Source organism: Scatophagus argus, chromosome 21 (genome assembly GCF_020382885.2).
Source record: "Scatophagus argus isolate fScaArg1 chromosome 21, fScaArg1.pri, whole genome shotgun sequence".
Lineage (NCBI taxonomy): Eukaryota > Metazoa > Chordata > Actinopteri > Scatophagidae > Scatophagus > Scatophagus argus.
In genome coordinates this window covers 585,515-600,019 of record NC_058513.1, presented here as the reverse complement: position 1 = coordinate 600,019, position 14,505 = coordinate 585,515, and the positions used below count along the sequence as shown (strand labels likewise).

At 39.9% G+C, this 14,505-nt stretch overlaps 1 protein-coding gene across 6 annotated transcripts in view; it reads right to left on the bottom strand.

Moving 5' to 3' along the window:
* atp6v0a1b (ATPase H+ transporting V0 subunit a1b) overlaps nt 1-14,505 on the bottom strand; it is a 41,614-nt gene that overhangs the window by 1,198 nt on the left and 25,911 nt on the right. Inside the window, exons 18-22 of one of the 6 annotated variants that reach the window (XM_046377512.1) lie at nt 12,424-12,624; nt 11,012-11,029; nt 9,611-9,730; nt 7,726-7,843; nt 7,146-7,317 (exon numbers count right to left, since the gene is read on the bottom strand). In XM_046377512.1, coding sequence (XP_046233468.1) covers nt 7,146-7,317; nt 7,726-7,843; nt 9,611-9,730; nt 11,012-11,029; nt 12,424-12,624 — 629 coding nt within the window. The remainder of the gene's footprint in view (nt 1-7,145; nt 7,318-7,725; nt 7,844-9,610; nt 9,731-11,011; nt 11,030-12,423; nt 12,625-14,505) is intronic. The other 5 variants (XM_046377513.1, XM_046377514.1, XM_046377516.1 and 2 more) reach the window with 5 other exon arrangements.

The window sequence follows — 14,505 nt, the reverse complement described above, 5'->3', positions numbered from 1 at the left end:
CCTTACAAACGTGGGAATGGGGAACCTACAAAGGACAATTTCATTATTTTCCAAAAGGACAGCTTCTCCACTCAATATAACATATTCACAGTCACAGCCAGGAGGTAACAATACATCCATTCCATCCATTCATTGTTCTATAAACTGGAGTTTCTTGTGAAAATGAGGAACGTGATGATCAGATACTCAGAGAGTCATATTGTTCTGCAGTCACATTATAAATACCAGCACATGTTGAATCTTTTTTTTTTTTTACAGTGAGCCCTCATTTTCTCTTCTGAAAACTGACAATCACTCACACTTCAGGCAATGATTGGTTAGGTGTATGTTGACAGGAAACAAGTGAGGATCTGAGCTATCCGTCAGCTTCTGTGTGTACAACCAACCCTTTAAGGACACACTGCCAGTGTGTGCACGGTTATCAAAATCTGCATGAACGGTGTCTGACAGCTTCACAGAGTCCACCTGAGGCTGATGGGAATGTTTTTAGTTTAGGAGGTAGTCAAACCCAAGGTATTGTAAAAACTGGAGTTTTGACCTGATGATGGCGTCACAAGTCAGGTGCTTACCAAACTACAGTTCATTTGGGGGCAGTCGTGGATCAGCGGTTAGGGTGTCGGACCCGTAACCGGTGGATCGCTGGTTCGATTCCCCGTACCGGTGTCCATGGCTGAGGTACCCTTGAGCAAGGTACCTAACCCCCACTGCTCCCCGGGCGCTGCACGTGGTCGCCCACTGCCCCGGGTTTGCTGTGTGTGTGCACGTCACTTGGGTGGGTTAAATGCAGAGCACGAATTTCATAGGAGTGAGTTCCCTCCAATGACGAAATATGTCACTTTCTTTCACTTTCATTGCAATTCATGCTGAATGCTGAACAAAATTCCATGGTAACCCTTCCAATAGCTGAGATATATTACTGCGATGGAGCAACCAAACAAGCAGCATTGCCATCCCTAAAACCATTCTGATAAAAATACTAAAAGAATGGCTTTGAAGACCTCAATAAATAATTAACATTACTACCAGAAGACAAAACAACAAAAGACAAAAATGTCAAAAAGAAAGAAAGAAAGAAGGTCCTTTTCACAGCTAAGTAGCTCTTGCATACTTAGATCTTTCTTGTTCAAATTGAGCTCAGTATGTGGCGGCTCGGCTTAGAAGGGTGGTTAGTTCAAGTTCAGCACAGACAAGTCAGTACGAAAAGTGGACTGATAGCTGCAGAGGTGAGCAAGATACCTGAACACTTGATTCCGATTAAAGTAAAAATGGAAATATGTCTAGCATCCCTCACATACACTAGAAACCAAGAGAGGTGGTATGTATAAGCTCAAGATTGCAGTGCAGCGTTGTTACTTCAACAACATTAGTCTTATTCTCGTAAAAATAACTAACGATGATACAATTCATGTGGCTATCACGTCTTTAAGGCAGGGCACATTCCAGTACAGTAAGTGAAAGTAAAACTCTCCCACACAACAGTGGAATTTTTCTCTGCTCAGGCCTGAAAATGTAGGAGGGAAAAAAAACCAGAAATGATAAAAATAACAAAAGTCTCAATCTTATCAGCTGTACATGACTGCGAATGACTGATACATGCCTGTAATTCTACAAGCAGCCGTGGCCTAGAGGGTCAGCGGTTCCATTCCCCTACCGGACGGGCAGGAAAAATGTGGGTGTGGTGGAATGATTAATGTGAAAAATGCTCCCTCCCCTCCATTAGCCAGCTGATGTGCCCTTGAGCAAGGCATTTAACCCACTTAACCCGATGCTGCCTACTGCTCCTGTGTGTGTGTGTTTCACTGCGTGTAATTTAACTAAGGATGGGTCGAAGACGAATTCAGTGCGTGTATGTAAAAATATATATACTGTCAACAAAGCTGATTGTTCTTCTTCTTCTGAAGCTACTGTGTCTCTATAAGAAACTCATACTGCAGAGCACTGGTTCATTCCAGCAGACACATGAGTATTGTTTCCATGTGTTGTCTGGCAGCATGTGTTGTCTGCTTGTTATGCTGCTGATGTAGGGATTTGAGACTCATACTGTACTAAATTTGTCTAGCAAGCTACCCTTCATAAAGGGTTGCACAGTGAACAGACCAGATGTTTACTTTGGCAAAGTGCCAATAAAAACAGCAGAACAACTTAATCTTTTCAAGTCCTTGAACTCTTCACTTTGTTACTTGTACAGAATATAATGTCTCAAACGTTTTCACACACAGATACGACAGCAGTATGTAGAAAGGAACTGAGAGTCATTGGACTGGACATTTATGAGGAATACAGTGTTATGGTCTGCACACACACACAGATTGCTGTGGCCAAATATGGCTGCTGAGAGCCAGGCCAAGCTGTCACTGACACCTCCTCATATATCTCAACCCGTAAAACGAGATGCCTGAACTGCTTCAATGAACATGTGATTAAGTTGATCAGTTTGAGGGAAAAAAAAAAATCCATTCTGGAGTGTCTGACTGTTCGGATCACAGGAGAGTTGATCCATGCAGAATTTTTTCAAAACGTTTTGATTTTGAAGTTCATAAATTAAGGGCTACTTTTTTTAAAAAAAAAAATGAAAAGGGCATCTTACATAGCTTAAGCAAAATAAAATATATTAATAATACACAGTGACATTCTGTTTTCTAAGACAGTATATCACAGCAGATCTCACAATTTAATAAAACACTGTGATAAAACAATCCAGAAAGAGCCAGTTACGTATTGTAAGACAAATTTGAAAGCCAGTGTTCCGATACTGTAATTCTCAAACCCTGACAGCTTCTGATGTATTCATTGGAGAGGAAAACACTAAGAGAGGATGACTGGTTCCTGCTGGTTCCTGGCCTCAGAGAGTGAGGGGAGCGCCCAGGAATGTCTTCCAGCCGTGGCAAATATTTGGCCTGCTGGAGCTGTGAGGGGGCAGCACTTAGAAAGAAGAAAGAAATGAGAGATCCTCTCATCTCTTTCTTCACACAGCAGTGGAGGTGGAAAAAAAGACTTGTTCTTAACACACACTACACTCGACTTTGTGTGTTGTGTCTGTGTGTGTTTGTGCAGATAACTCATCAGCATGTGTGTGAGGAGAGTGGACAGCAGAGCAGAGGGTCCAGGTTTACCGCTGCTTACTTTGAACACGACGATTCCCATTCACTCACCTCTGTGAAAAATGCTCCTCTACTCTTTTTAACCTTAGCAGAGACCTGTTGAGCCGACACACTGCTGCTTTATTAACAAAGTGCCTAACATTCACACAGTTACACACACTGGAGCCTGACAGCTCACAGCACAGCCACAGGAAGTTTATGCATTCACCAGTGTTAGAGAAGATCACTGATGGAATCGCTTTGTAAAGACTAAAGCACTGAGCTCAGTTCTGTTTAGTGCGAATACGCCTCAGGAGACTCTTCCTCTCAAGCTCGCCATTTCACACGGTGTTGGTCTCATGTGAACTTTCTTATTTAAACTTTTACAGCTGACTTTCAGAGCTTTCCTGCTAAGTCTGCATAAGTACTACAGGCCACTGCACTGCATCCTCTCTGATGCATGATGCAATGGAATGGTCATTCAAGTCAAAGCTCTAGTTGGGAACTCAGGCAAGAACCATCATGTTTGACTTCAGCAACATAAACAAAAATGACTTCTTAGCGGTATGTCCGCACATGCAGTGAAAAGATTTTCATCACTCCTTACTTGATGTAGTGTTTGTTTTGTCAAATACGCTGTAAGAGCTTTGGTCTCCATTGCCATTCAGATGATTTGTGCTTGACAGAAGTCTTTGCAAACATACAGTGCTAGTTTACTCCTCTATTCTCTTTAAAGTGTGTTAATCTGTTAAATCGGCTGCTGTAGCTGCTTGCGAAGTTCAGAGACTTCAGAGGCAACTACAATATCTACTGAGGGTGTCCATTGCATGCATGCAAACAGGAGCTGAGGGCACCTTCTAAGGATATCAGCCATTTCTTAAAGATATTACACCAGTCCTTGTTGTTGCCGCTATATGCAGATGCTGATGTGTTGACTGCCCACGTGTAAGACAGATAGATGGGATTATATAACACATACTGCAGAGTTCTTGGAAGAACAACACATTCTGGATAAAAGACATCTGTGTCAGGAACAGCATCAGACAGAGAGCAGAAAGGTAGCTTCTATTCAAGATATTCTCTCTCACTATTTGTGATAATAGCAAGAAACAGATCAGAACAATTACTGAAAATAAACTTGTTGCTTTAAAAGGCATTATATGAAATATTTCTGCTAAAATGTCTAAACTTCATTAGACATACTGATACTTGTGAATTAGCTCACATATCCACTTTACATCGTGTTCCCGGTTAGGTAAAAACACTGGGAACACCAGACGATATGTCAGAGTGTAAGGAAGCCAACAAACCAGGTAGCTAGCTAATCTGTTGTTTACTGCTGTTTGTATTGCTCACACGTGATGGAGGATACTGATTCATTACTGTTTGCTCTGCATTCTGTTTAACAATGAAGGCAACATCATTATGATCTCACCCTACTTCCTCATAGGGGTGCTGCGATACTGTGTTAATTATATAAACACAATTATATCATGTAAATAATCCAATGTCCTTTGCACTGTTCATTCAGTGCAATTGTTCTTTTTGTTTTGTCCCTACATATTAAGAGTGCAATTCATTTGCCAAAAAATAGAAAACACACACACACACACACACACACACACACACACACACACATAAAACAATTATAGAACTGGAACTTTTTGGAACTTTGTTTTATTGCCGCCTGTTCAGTGGGACCTAATAAAGGAGATGCCGATCCATCAGTTTAACAAATTAACATGAATTTTGTTGTGACTTACCACAGTCCTCAAGCAATGATTCTCGATCATAATTTTAGTGACTTTCTGACCTTTAATGTCGACAAAAAATTCTCTTTGGTCTATGAAAATGTTTCACAGAAATGTTGCTGAGTTTATTTAAGGACCAAAATGAGAATATATATTAAAAAAAACTGTCTCTCCCAAGGTAGCTACTTTTATTTTTTCTTAATTTGTACTGCATTTCCACTACAGTCTGAAGACTGGCAAGGATTACTCATGTGTACAAAAAAAGCAACTGTTGTTTTTACACATTAATTTGAGCGTGCAAATATCTAAAACTGATGACACAATATCCATAAGAGCTTCAGCTATCGTGTGATTTCTTTTGTAATGCCATGTTCAAGTGTCAAAGCACAATCAACAAAGAAAAGTGGTTTGTGGCTTGAGATTTACAAAAATGGAGGCTAAAATAAAATGCTAGAAGTATTCGACCAATCATGTTCAGTGCTACAAGTTCCACCCATAAAATTCCCATACCTTTGAAAAGCACTACCCTGAGGGGTACTGAAGGGTAAAGTTATAAGTTATAAATTCCCCCAATACTACTAATACATAATACTGTTAATACATATGTTTTTATAAGATGGCTGTATCTCACAATAGTAATCATATAATAGTGATCCTGTTCAAGGGTAATCCATGACTTTTCTATGCTGGACAACGTTCCATATTCCAAAACCAAAGGCTTCCCTTTGTGTCAGTGCAATTTACACTGGCAGATCAGCAGGGTGAAGGTGGTGCTAGGAGGCGATGGAGTTGGAGGGTGTGATGTTATCTGGAGTCTCAACTTTGGTAAACCACTTCGGTCAGGAATGTTTCATGTTGCTAACATTCCTCATGTGCATGTGAAAAGAACTACAGCTTTGGCAGAAATACTTGGTTCAAGAGGTGAACAGTGACAGCTCATTGGGTGTATGTTTTCTATCAATATGGGATTCATTGTGTGGGCATATGAGAATATTTACTGAGAGTTTGCGCACATGAGTGTGTGAGTGTGCATATGAATTCAATTTGCAAATGTGCACATATGCAACACATTTAGGAGCTTGCATTGTAAACTGTATATGTGGGTACTGATATACATATGTATGTTTGTATAATACAGTGGGTAAAATAATTATTGAACACATCACCATTTCTCTCAGTAAATATATTTCTAAAGGTGCTATTGACATGAAATTTTCACCAGATGTTGGTAACAACCCAAGTAATCCACAAATGCAAAGAAATCAAACCAGAAATGTCCACAAATCAAGTTCTGTGTAATAAAATGGAATGACACAATGGGAAAAAGTATTGAACATACTTACTGAAATTTATTTAATACTTCATACAAAAGCCTTTGTTGGTAATGACAGCTTCAAGATGCCTCCTGTATAGAGAAACTAGTCCCATGAATTGCTCAGGTGTGATTTTGGCCCAAATCTTGAAGGCTCCATGGCCCTCCTCTATGAACTCGGATTAGCTCTTTCCATAGATATTCTATTGGATTCAAGTCAGCTGATTGGCTGGGCCATTCTAGCAGCTTTATTTTGTTTCTCTGAAACCAAGTGAGAGTTTTCTTGGATGTGTGTTTTTTGGTCTCATCTGAACAGACTATATTCTCCCTGTATTTCACAGGCCAATCTAAATGTTGCGCAGCAAACTTTAAACGAGCTTCCACATGCTTTTTCTTCAACAATGGAGCCTTGCGTGGTGAGTGTGCATACAAGCCACTGTGGTTCAGTGCATTACTTATTGTTTTCTTTGAAACAACTGTACCTGCTAATTCCTTCTATAAACAATACCATCAGTATATTTGGCAGCAATAAGGTTGTGAAGGTCTTGAGGGAATGCTTTGCATTTCCCCATCATGAGATGTTTCTTGTGTGACACCTTGGTAATCAGGAACCTTTTTTATAGGCCATCAGTTGGGCCTGAACCAGCTGATGTTGATTTGCACTGACAAGGGGCAGGATTGCTTTCAAATTATTGATGGATTTCAGCTGGTGTCTTGGCTTTCTATGCCCTTTTGCACCTCCCTTTCTTCATGTGTTCAATACTTTTTCCCCTGTGTCATTCCATTTTGTTACACATAACTTAATTTATGGGCATCTATGGTTTGATTTCTTTGGATGTGTTAATTGCATGGGTTGTTACCAACATCTGGTGAAATTTTCACCTCTATAGCACCTTTAGAAATATATTTACTGAGAAAAATGGTGACGTGTTCAATACTTATTTTACCCGCTGTATAAATCACAGAAATATTTGTGTGTGTGTGTGTGTGTGTGTGTCTAACCAGTGCAGACGCAAGGCATGCAGGAAAGCTGACAGCCCCTCCATGATGAGCAGGATGGCAACAGTGAGGGTGGCAAAGGCGGAGAATATGATGGACAGGCCGAAGAACCCGCCCCCACTCCGGGAGGACAGACCTAGGTGCATCACCATGGACCAAAGCACCTCCGACAGCTCTGCACACACAGTGATGACAGCAAGGTTTACAAAATATGTCAGGCATCTTTAACTTCAGCATTACTGAGCTTATATTTTTTAAATAATCCTTTCAGGATGTGTCTGATCGAAATGTGTATGTGTGTGTGTATGTGTATGCATGTACTCCCGTGGTTGTGGGGACAAAAATCAGTTTACATAGCCACATTGTGAGGACCTGCCTTACTTATGTGGACAAAATGAAAGTCCCCACAATGAATAAATCATGAAATATTAGGGTGAAGAGAGAGGTAACTTATACTCGGAATGAATTAGAATGGTAACTTAGTCTGTGAATATAACATGGTCGGTGCATGTGTGTATATATATATGATGTAAGGATATGTGTGTGTGTGTGTGCTTGGTTGTTCATGCATGCTTTAACTCACGTGCGTGAGCCAGGCTGAGGGCCCAGAGTCGCAGGTAGGAAGCTGTGTTGGAGATGCATCCCAGACAGTACTCTATGGTGTGGATGGCCTGGTGGACAGCTACATCACCAAAGTCAAACTGTTGTGGGAATACAAGATAATTAGCACACAGAGCACGGTTTTGTTATTGTTTTTTTAATTATTTATACTTTTTGTGATCCAGCATCTGGCTATTTCCTTGCTCTAAACGTTGATAGAGTAATTACTACACTAGTCAATAGAGAAAGACCTTAGTAAATCTGAGTATTGATGACATAGCTGTGATAAGCATTATTGATGAGCATTATTGTCATGTATCATTGAAACTAAAATGCTACAACCAATGGTGTGGCTCTTTTATCGGACAAGGAGGAATTCATAGCCATTTTTTCACTAAAGTACAAACAAATCAGTCAAAATAATGAGGTAATGTCACTTCTTAGACCAGAGCAGGTATTCTCAAGGAAATTCAATCGAATGCAACTGGACTTAGTTATTTGTCTTTGAAGACGTTTCACCTCTCATCCAAGAGGCTTCATCAGTTCATGCTCGCTTGACTAGGCTGGGACTAGTCCAACTAGCTGGTGTGGAGACCCAGGTATTTAACCTCTGTGGAGGCATTCACATGGCCAGTGGTGTCATAAGCTCGTTTAGTGTTCCATTGTGACAAACGACAGTCGTTGAGAGACAGTCGTTAGGGATGGTAAAGTTGGTTTCGACTTCGTTACTGCTCTGCTGTGTTGTAACGACAGTCGTTAGAGTCACATGGGGTCTTTGTGAATGGCAGTTTTCCTTAGAGGCTAAGTTGTGGAATCTCCTGGGAAGAGATGAAAGGACAGCATTGTAAATTGGAGATAGGTGGTGTCGCAGACCTCCTCCTCTGTTGAGAGATGGTTTTTTCTTAGCCTCTAAGGAAAACTGCCATTCACAAAGGACCCCATGTGACTCTAACGACTGTCGTTACAACACAACAGAGCAGTAACGAAGTCGAAACCAACTTTACCATCCCCAACGACTGTCTCAACGACTGTCGTTTGTCACAATGGAACACTAAACGAGCTTATGACACCACTGGTCATGTGAATGCCTCCACAGAGGTTAAATACCTGGGTCTCCACACCAGCTAGTTGGACTAGTCCCAGCCTAGTCAAGCGAGCATGAACTGATGAAGCCTCTTGGATGAGAGGTGAAACGTCTTCAAAGACAAATAACTAAGTCCAGTTGCATTCGATTGAATTTCCTTGAGATAACCATGACCTGGATGAATGAGAATATCCACAGGCCCAGAGCAGGTATTATGCAACTGCAACAGGTTGAATACTACTAATTATGACAAGGAAATTTCCATGTAAAATCAGTGGACTGCACCTTCATTGATACTTTTGTCTGCAGCTTTGAACCAGTCAACGCTTTTACTTAGAGTGAAATTGTTTCTGTGTGTGCGTGTGCGCGCGTGTGTTTGTCTAAATGTACTGTATATTTCAGAAAGTTCTGAATATAAAATATATAAGTGAGAGATTAAATCAGCAGAATTTCCAGTATGTGTTATTTACATGTACATATATATAGTATATAACACTTAACTTTCTACTTAACACTTAATCCCTGAGCTTTGCTATTTAAAATATGGCCAGTCATGATGATAGCAGTCAGTACGACACAAACAGTGGAAAAGATTAGAAATGGAAATTCTCTTATCTTCTCTTAGTGGCTCCTTGCCTGAGCCTTTAGCTCAAAGACATCTTGCTTTTTTGAGTTTGTTTCTTCTTCTTTTTTTTCTCCTGCAGATTCACAGCATTGGAGCTTATTTGTGTATTGTAAAGCAAACAGACTTCCTTCATTCTCTCAATCCTAGATCAAGACTAACCTTCCCTGTATGTAAGTGGGCCGGGAGGGGGCAATCATGGGAGTCTATTGCTCTGTGTTGCTCTTGTTGGGTTTGGCTTTGTGCTGGTCTGGTTTCCTCTTTCCATGCTTTTCTTTTGTCCTTGGACCCATGAAATAAAGTTCATAGAAGCACCACTCATTGTTCCCATTCAAAGGGTCTGTGACACAAGTGGCTAATGAAAACAACACTGAATAACATGCTGTATAATAATATATATAAATACACAGAAGTAAGTGGCTTTGATTAGAAATGTCATGACTAATTATTCCAACATACATGAATGTAAAAGACTCTCTCTGTGATAAATTGGGTAAAAGAAGCTAAAGCTCAGTCAAAAGACAGTTTTCACCATCCAAAAACTTATTTCAGGTTAAATTTTAGTTGATACAGGTATTAAAAGGGATAATATTTCAAAAGCAAGGCTGCTATAGCCATTATATTTCTCATTGAGAAGCATGTATCACATGCGACAGAAATACACTTATACGACTTAGGAAAAAGTGCAGCGGACCTTCAGACCAGTCAGACCAAATCCTAAACAACGAAAGCAACAATCTACTGGAGTGATGTATCAACCTACTGCTCCACATCAACAAAACCAAGAAAAACGGAGGCTTGACAGTCTAAGTCAGTGGATCTGAGGTGGAGCAGACAAACAGTTCTAGGTTCCCAGGATTCTGCATCACAGAGAAGCTGTCATGATCATCACACACGTCCACAATGTAAAAAAAAAAAAGCTCAGAAATGACTGTATGGAAACTTAAGGCAAAATTCCCAAGAATTGCAGAGTTCTTGTTCACTTTTACAGAAGAGCATTAGAGAGCATCATCACAAACAAACATAACAAACTGGCACAGAATGTGGCCACGACAGGAAAGCTCTGCAGCAGGTGATTAAAACTGTCAAGAACTTCATCTGTACCCATCTACTGAGAATCAGTGATACCAGAGAGACCAAAGGATGCTAAATGCCAGTACCACTCCAGCCTCACCCTGGTGTATTGTATCTGTAGTATCTGTATCACAACCCCAGACTAGTGAGCAGCTTCTTTCCTCAGACTGTGACACACCTGATCTTTTCTTCCACACTAATCTAAAATCTTGAATATGTTGAAAATCCAGACTCGAAGTAGGAGTATCTGACTAAATGACCCAGAAAGAATTTTTTCAGTTTTTGTCCAGAGACAAACGCACACCTTTACAATCACACATTTACACATGCCTGGTACTGGGAGGTGGACAATACAGGAGTACAGCTGATCGAGACAGATCAGCCAGAGTTCAAAGAAGAAAAAAAAACTACTTCACACTAAAGACAAAAACAGAGTAAGGCAAGACAGCATTCAGACACTCTATGAAGATACCAAACTCAGGTTCTTACCGGCTCTTCCTCTGAGTGCTTAAAAGGAAGCAAAGGTCTAAGGTTAGTTGCAGAATTCAGAAATTGCATCAATCCAGTAGTTTTCCTCTACTTTGGAGCATGCTTTTGCAGTTTCTTTAACTGGACTCTAAAGTTCTGGAATCTGACCTAAAACCTAATAGGTCCTCACAAATGTATCTCATTTCAGGTCAGGCCCAGGACATTTGGTTGGGTAAAGCTTTGGGCTTGGGTTGGGCTCTGTTTTAATTTTCAGATGTAATTTCAGCAACTTTCTCTCTCTGACTGTTCCAATTATGTGTATTCATTTGGATCAAGCGTTGCAAATAGATGTGCAGTGCCCAGGGTGAAGAGGGAAAGAGACAGTGCTTGGCCATTTAATTGCATTAGGTCCATAACATATTATTACATGTCTCAGGTCAGTTATATAGCTTCATTCTATATATGCAAAAAAATATAAACCACAACCAACACTGGAAACAAAGGTGCTGATCTCATTAACAACACATAATATGTTTAAATTTCCAAACAACCAGCACTGCCAGAAACCACTGACTGATAATACACAAGTGAACAGACATGTATGGATGTTAACATCTTCTGTACTATTCAGCAAGTTTTTACCATGAAATTCTTACAGTTGCTGCTCCAACATTATGCAATATTAAATTCCATAACAATGTTGATAAATCATTTCTGCATGGAATGTCATACAGTTGGAATGATGACAAAATGTAATCTTATTACATTACAGTTATGCAACATGTTATCACCACATAAACACTGAGAGATTTATTACGCAGGAGATATGGGAGACACCAAAACATTGAGTCACAGACAGAAAAAAAAAAGGGTGGTATCTACTCCATTCCATCCGTGCCTGTATGCTGTTGTGTCCCCCGACCCCATTTTACAAGAGTTCTAAGTGGGAAAATGTACGCATCCTACAATAAATAATTAAGCCGTGTTTCAACTAAGCAAGCCAGTTCAGTTCCGTCTGTTATTTTTGCATTTCCAAAAAGGTTGTGGATGGTACTAAAAGAACCACTCATTTCCATCCTTTTTTCAGTAATCCTGTGTTTATGCACCTAGCACACTGATTTGACACTAAAACATGGGGTTAAAGCAAGGCAGACCACAGACTGCAACAACCACATTAATGTGAGATTAATGTAGGATTGGAAAAGCAATCTGGTCATTTTTTAGTTAAGTTAAAATCTTTTACTAACTCAGTGACCCCCTTTATCTGTAACACACACAGAACAAACAGAATAGTCCAAGTTCATGTACAGTAAAGAAAGCATAGTTATATTGATCCTACAAAAACCTTTTCAAATTCTAAAATGGAACAAAATGATGGTCTGGAAGAAAATGGAATGTGAACCAGTGGTGTTTGAGATATTTCATGGGCTCACCTCATCTCCTTCCTCTGAGTGCTGCGAGAGCTGGTCGTGGTCCATGATGCCAGCCTCATCTTCCGTGGGTCCGTTGCCCACCCGCACCCCTCCAAACTTCTGCGTGCCCTGTTGGGTGAGTCCGGTGCATGATGAGGACACGCCTGTTTGCTCTAAAGACTGCTCTAGATTCTCTGCAGGGGTTTCTTCCCTCTTCTGGGACTAGATACAAAAGCCACAAGAGCTGTGTCTAGCTTAAAGCAAGCCTTAGGTTGAACGCTTTCTCCTTAATTTACTTCAGTTTTTTTAAGAAAAACAGGGCACCCAGCACAGAAAGAGAAGATTATCAGTCCAAAATGAAATACATCCACCATGAAACATGACATCTTGGATAATAAAACCCGGCCAGCCTTTTACCCAGCCTTTTAATTGAGGGCAAAATTGTCTCACTGGTTGAGTTAAATCACAATAAAAAGACGTTTCCATTTTGTAGTACAGTTTTCCTATACTTGTGACTACAACTATAATTTTAATGGCTGAGAAAAAAAAATAGGCTTTCAGCATGAATAAACTTGACATATCCTGTTCAGTCATTGAGTCACCAGCAACATCCTAATCCAGTTTACTTTTGTTACTCATCAAAAATGTCTTTTATGAAAGACCTGGAATGTCAGCTACTAATGGGCTAATTTATTAATAACTTTATTAATTTATGTTGATACTGCATCAATACAACATTAAGAAAGGAAAGGAAAGGAAAGTGACATATCTTGTCATTGGAGGGAACTCACTCCAACGAAATTTGTTCTCTGCATTTAACCCACCCAAGTGACGTGCACACACACACAACAAACCCGGGGCAGTGGGCGACCGCGTGCAGCGCCCGGGGAGCAGTGGGGGTTAGGTACCTTGCTCAAGGGTACCTCAGCCATGGACAACGGGACGGGGAATCGAACCAGCGATCCACCGGTAACGGGTCCGACACCCTAACCGCTGATCCACGACTGCCCTTAAGACTTGATACTACAAATGGAACTGGTATATCAAACGTGTGATAGATTGTGCCTGCCATTCAAACAATTCCACTCATAAGAACACATATGAAAGACAGCTGAAGACAAACTCTACTACTTCATCAGGTTTTCACTACAGCTGCATCTCAAACAATCAAAGAGCAAAATAACTGTTGGTACTGTCACCTTAGAAAACAGTAAGCTAAGTAACCTTTAAAACAAAAGCAATGATAAAATGTATTACAGTTTTTGTCAATGCATAATAACTACAATGTTAAAAAGAGAAGAGTAGATAGATTTATTAATTTCTGTATTAATATACACTGGGCATTATCACACTATGCATGCTGCCAATTTGAAGATCAGTATACTGCACCAACCAAAATCTCTCCTCCTAAGAAGTTGGTTTACTTCACCTGTCACACAAACAGGCAGCCTATTATATTTCAGTAATGTGTCTGTGCCAATAATATAGCTACCAGTTCATGGGAACAAAAAAGTAACAGATTTATGGACTCAAGTCAGCTATCTTCCTACTGAATATTAGACTAATATTAAACTATAAAGGGAAGCCTCAGAATGCTTAGAAATCACAACAATTCATAGCAAATTATAACAAATCAGATTTCACTAACCAAAATTAGACTAAGGTTTCATCCTTAGTTTTGATTAAGTAAAACTAAAATCAAATATGAAGAAGGCTAATATATTTTTGCCAACAAAAAAAAAACAAATAAAAATTCAAAATCTGGTTCCAAAGCTGACACTGACTGGCACTCAACTCTTGAAAAGTTAGGAAAACCACAACAGTGAACTAATTTTATGAAAAGGGTAAACACAACAACGCTTTGAATTGGTGCTGGTCTTCATTCTGATAGAACTGCCTTTTACTGAAGTTTAAGACAACCAGTGAGAGCAATGAGAGCTATACGCTGCTTTATAAGCTGTTTCAGGTAATTTATATTAGTTGGAAATGTAGTATTTTGGATACTCGTCGAATGCTAAGGTAAGACAGGAGGATGCAAGAGGCAGATCATCAGCTATTAGGGTGCCCATAGTCTGTAAATTATTTCTAACATAAAATATGAGC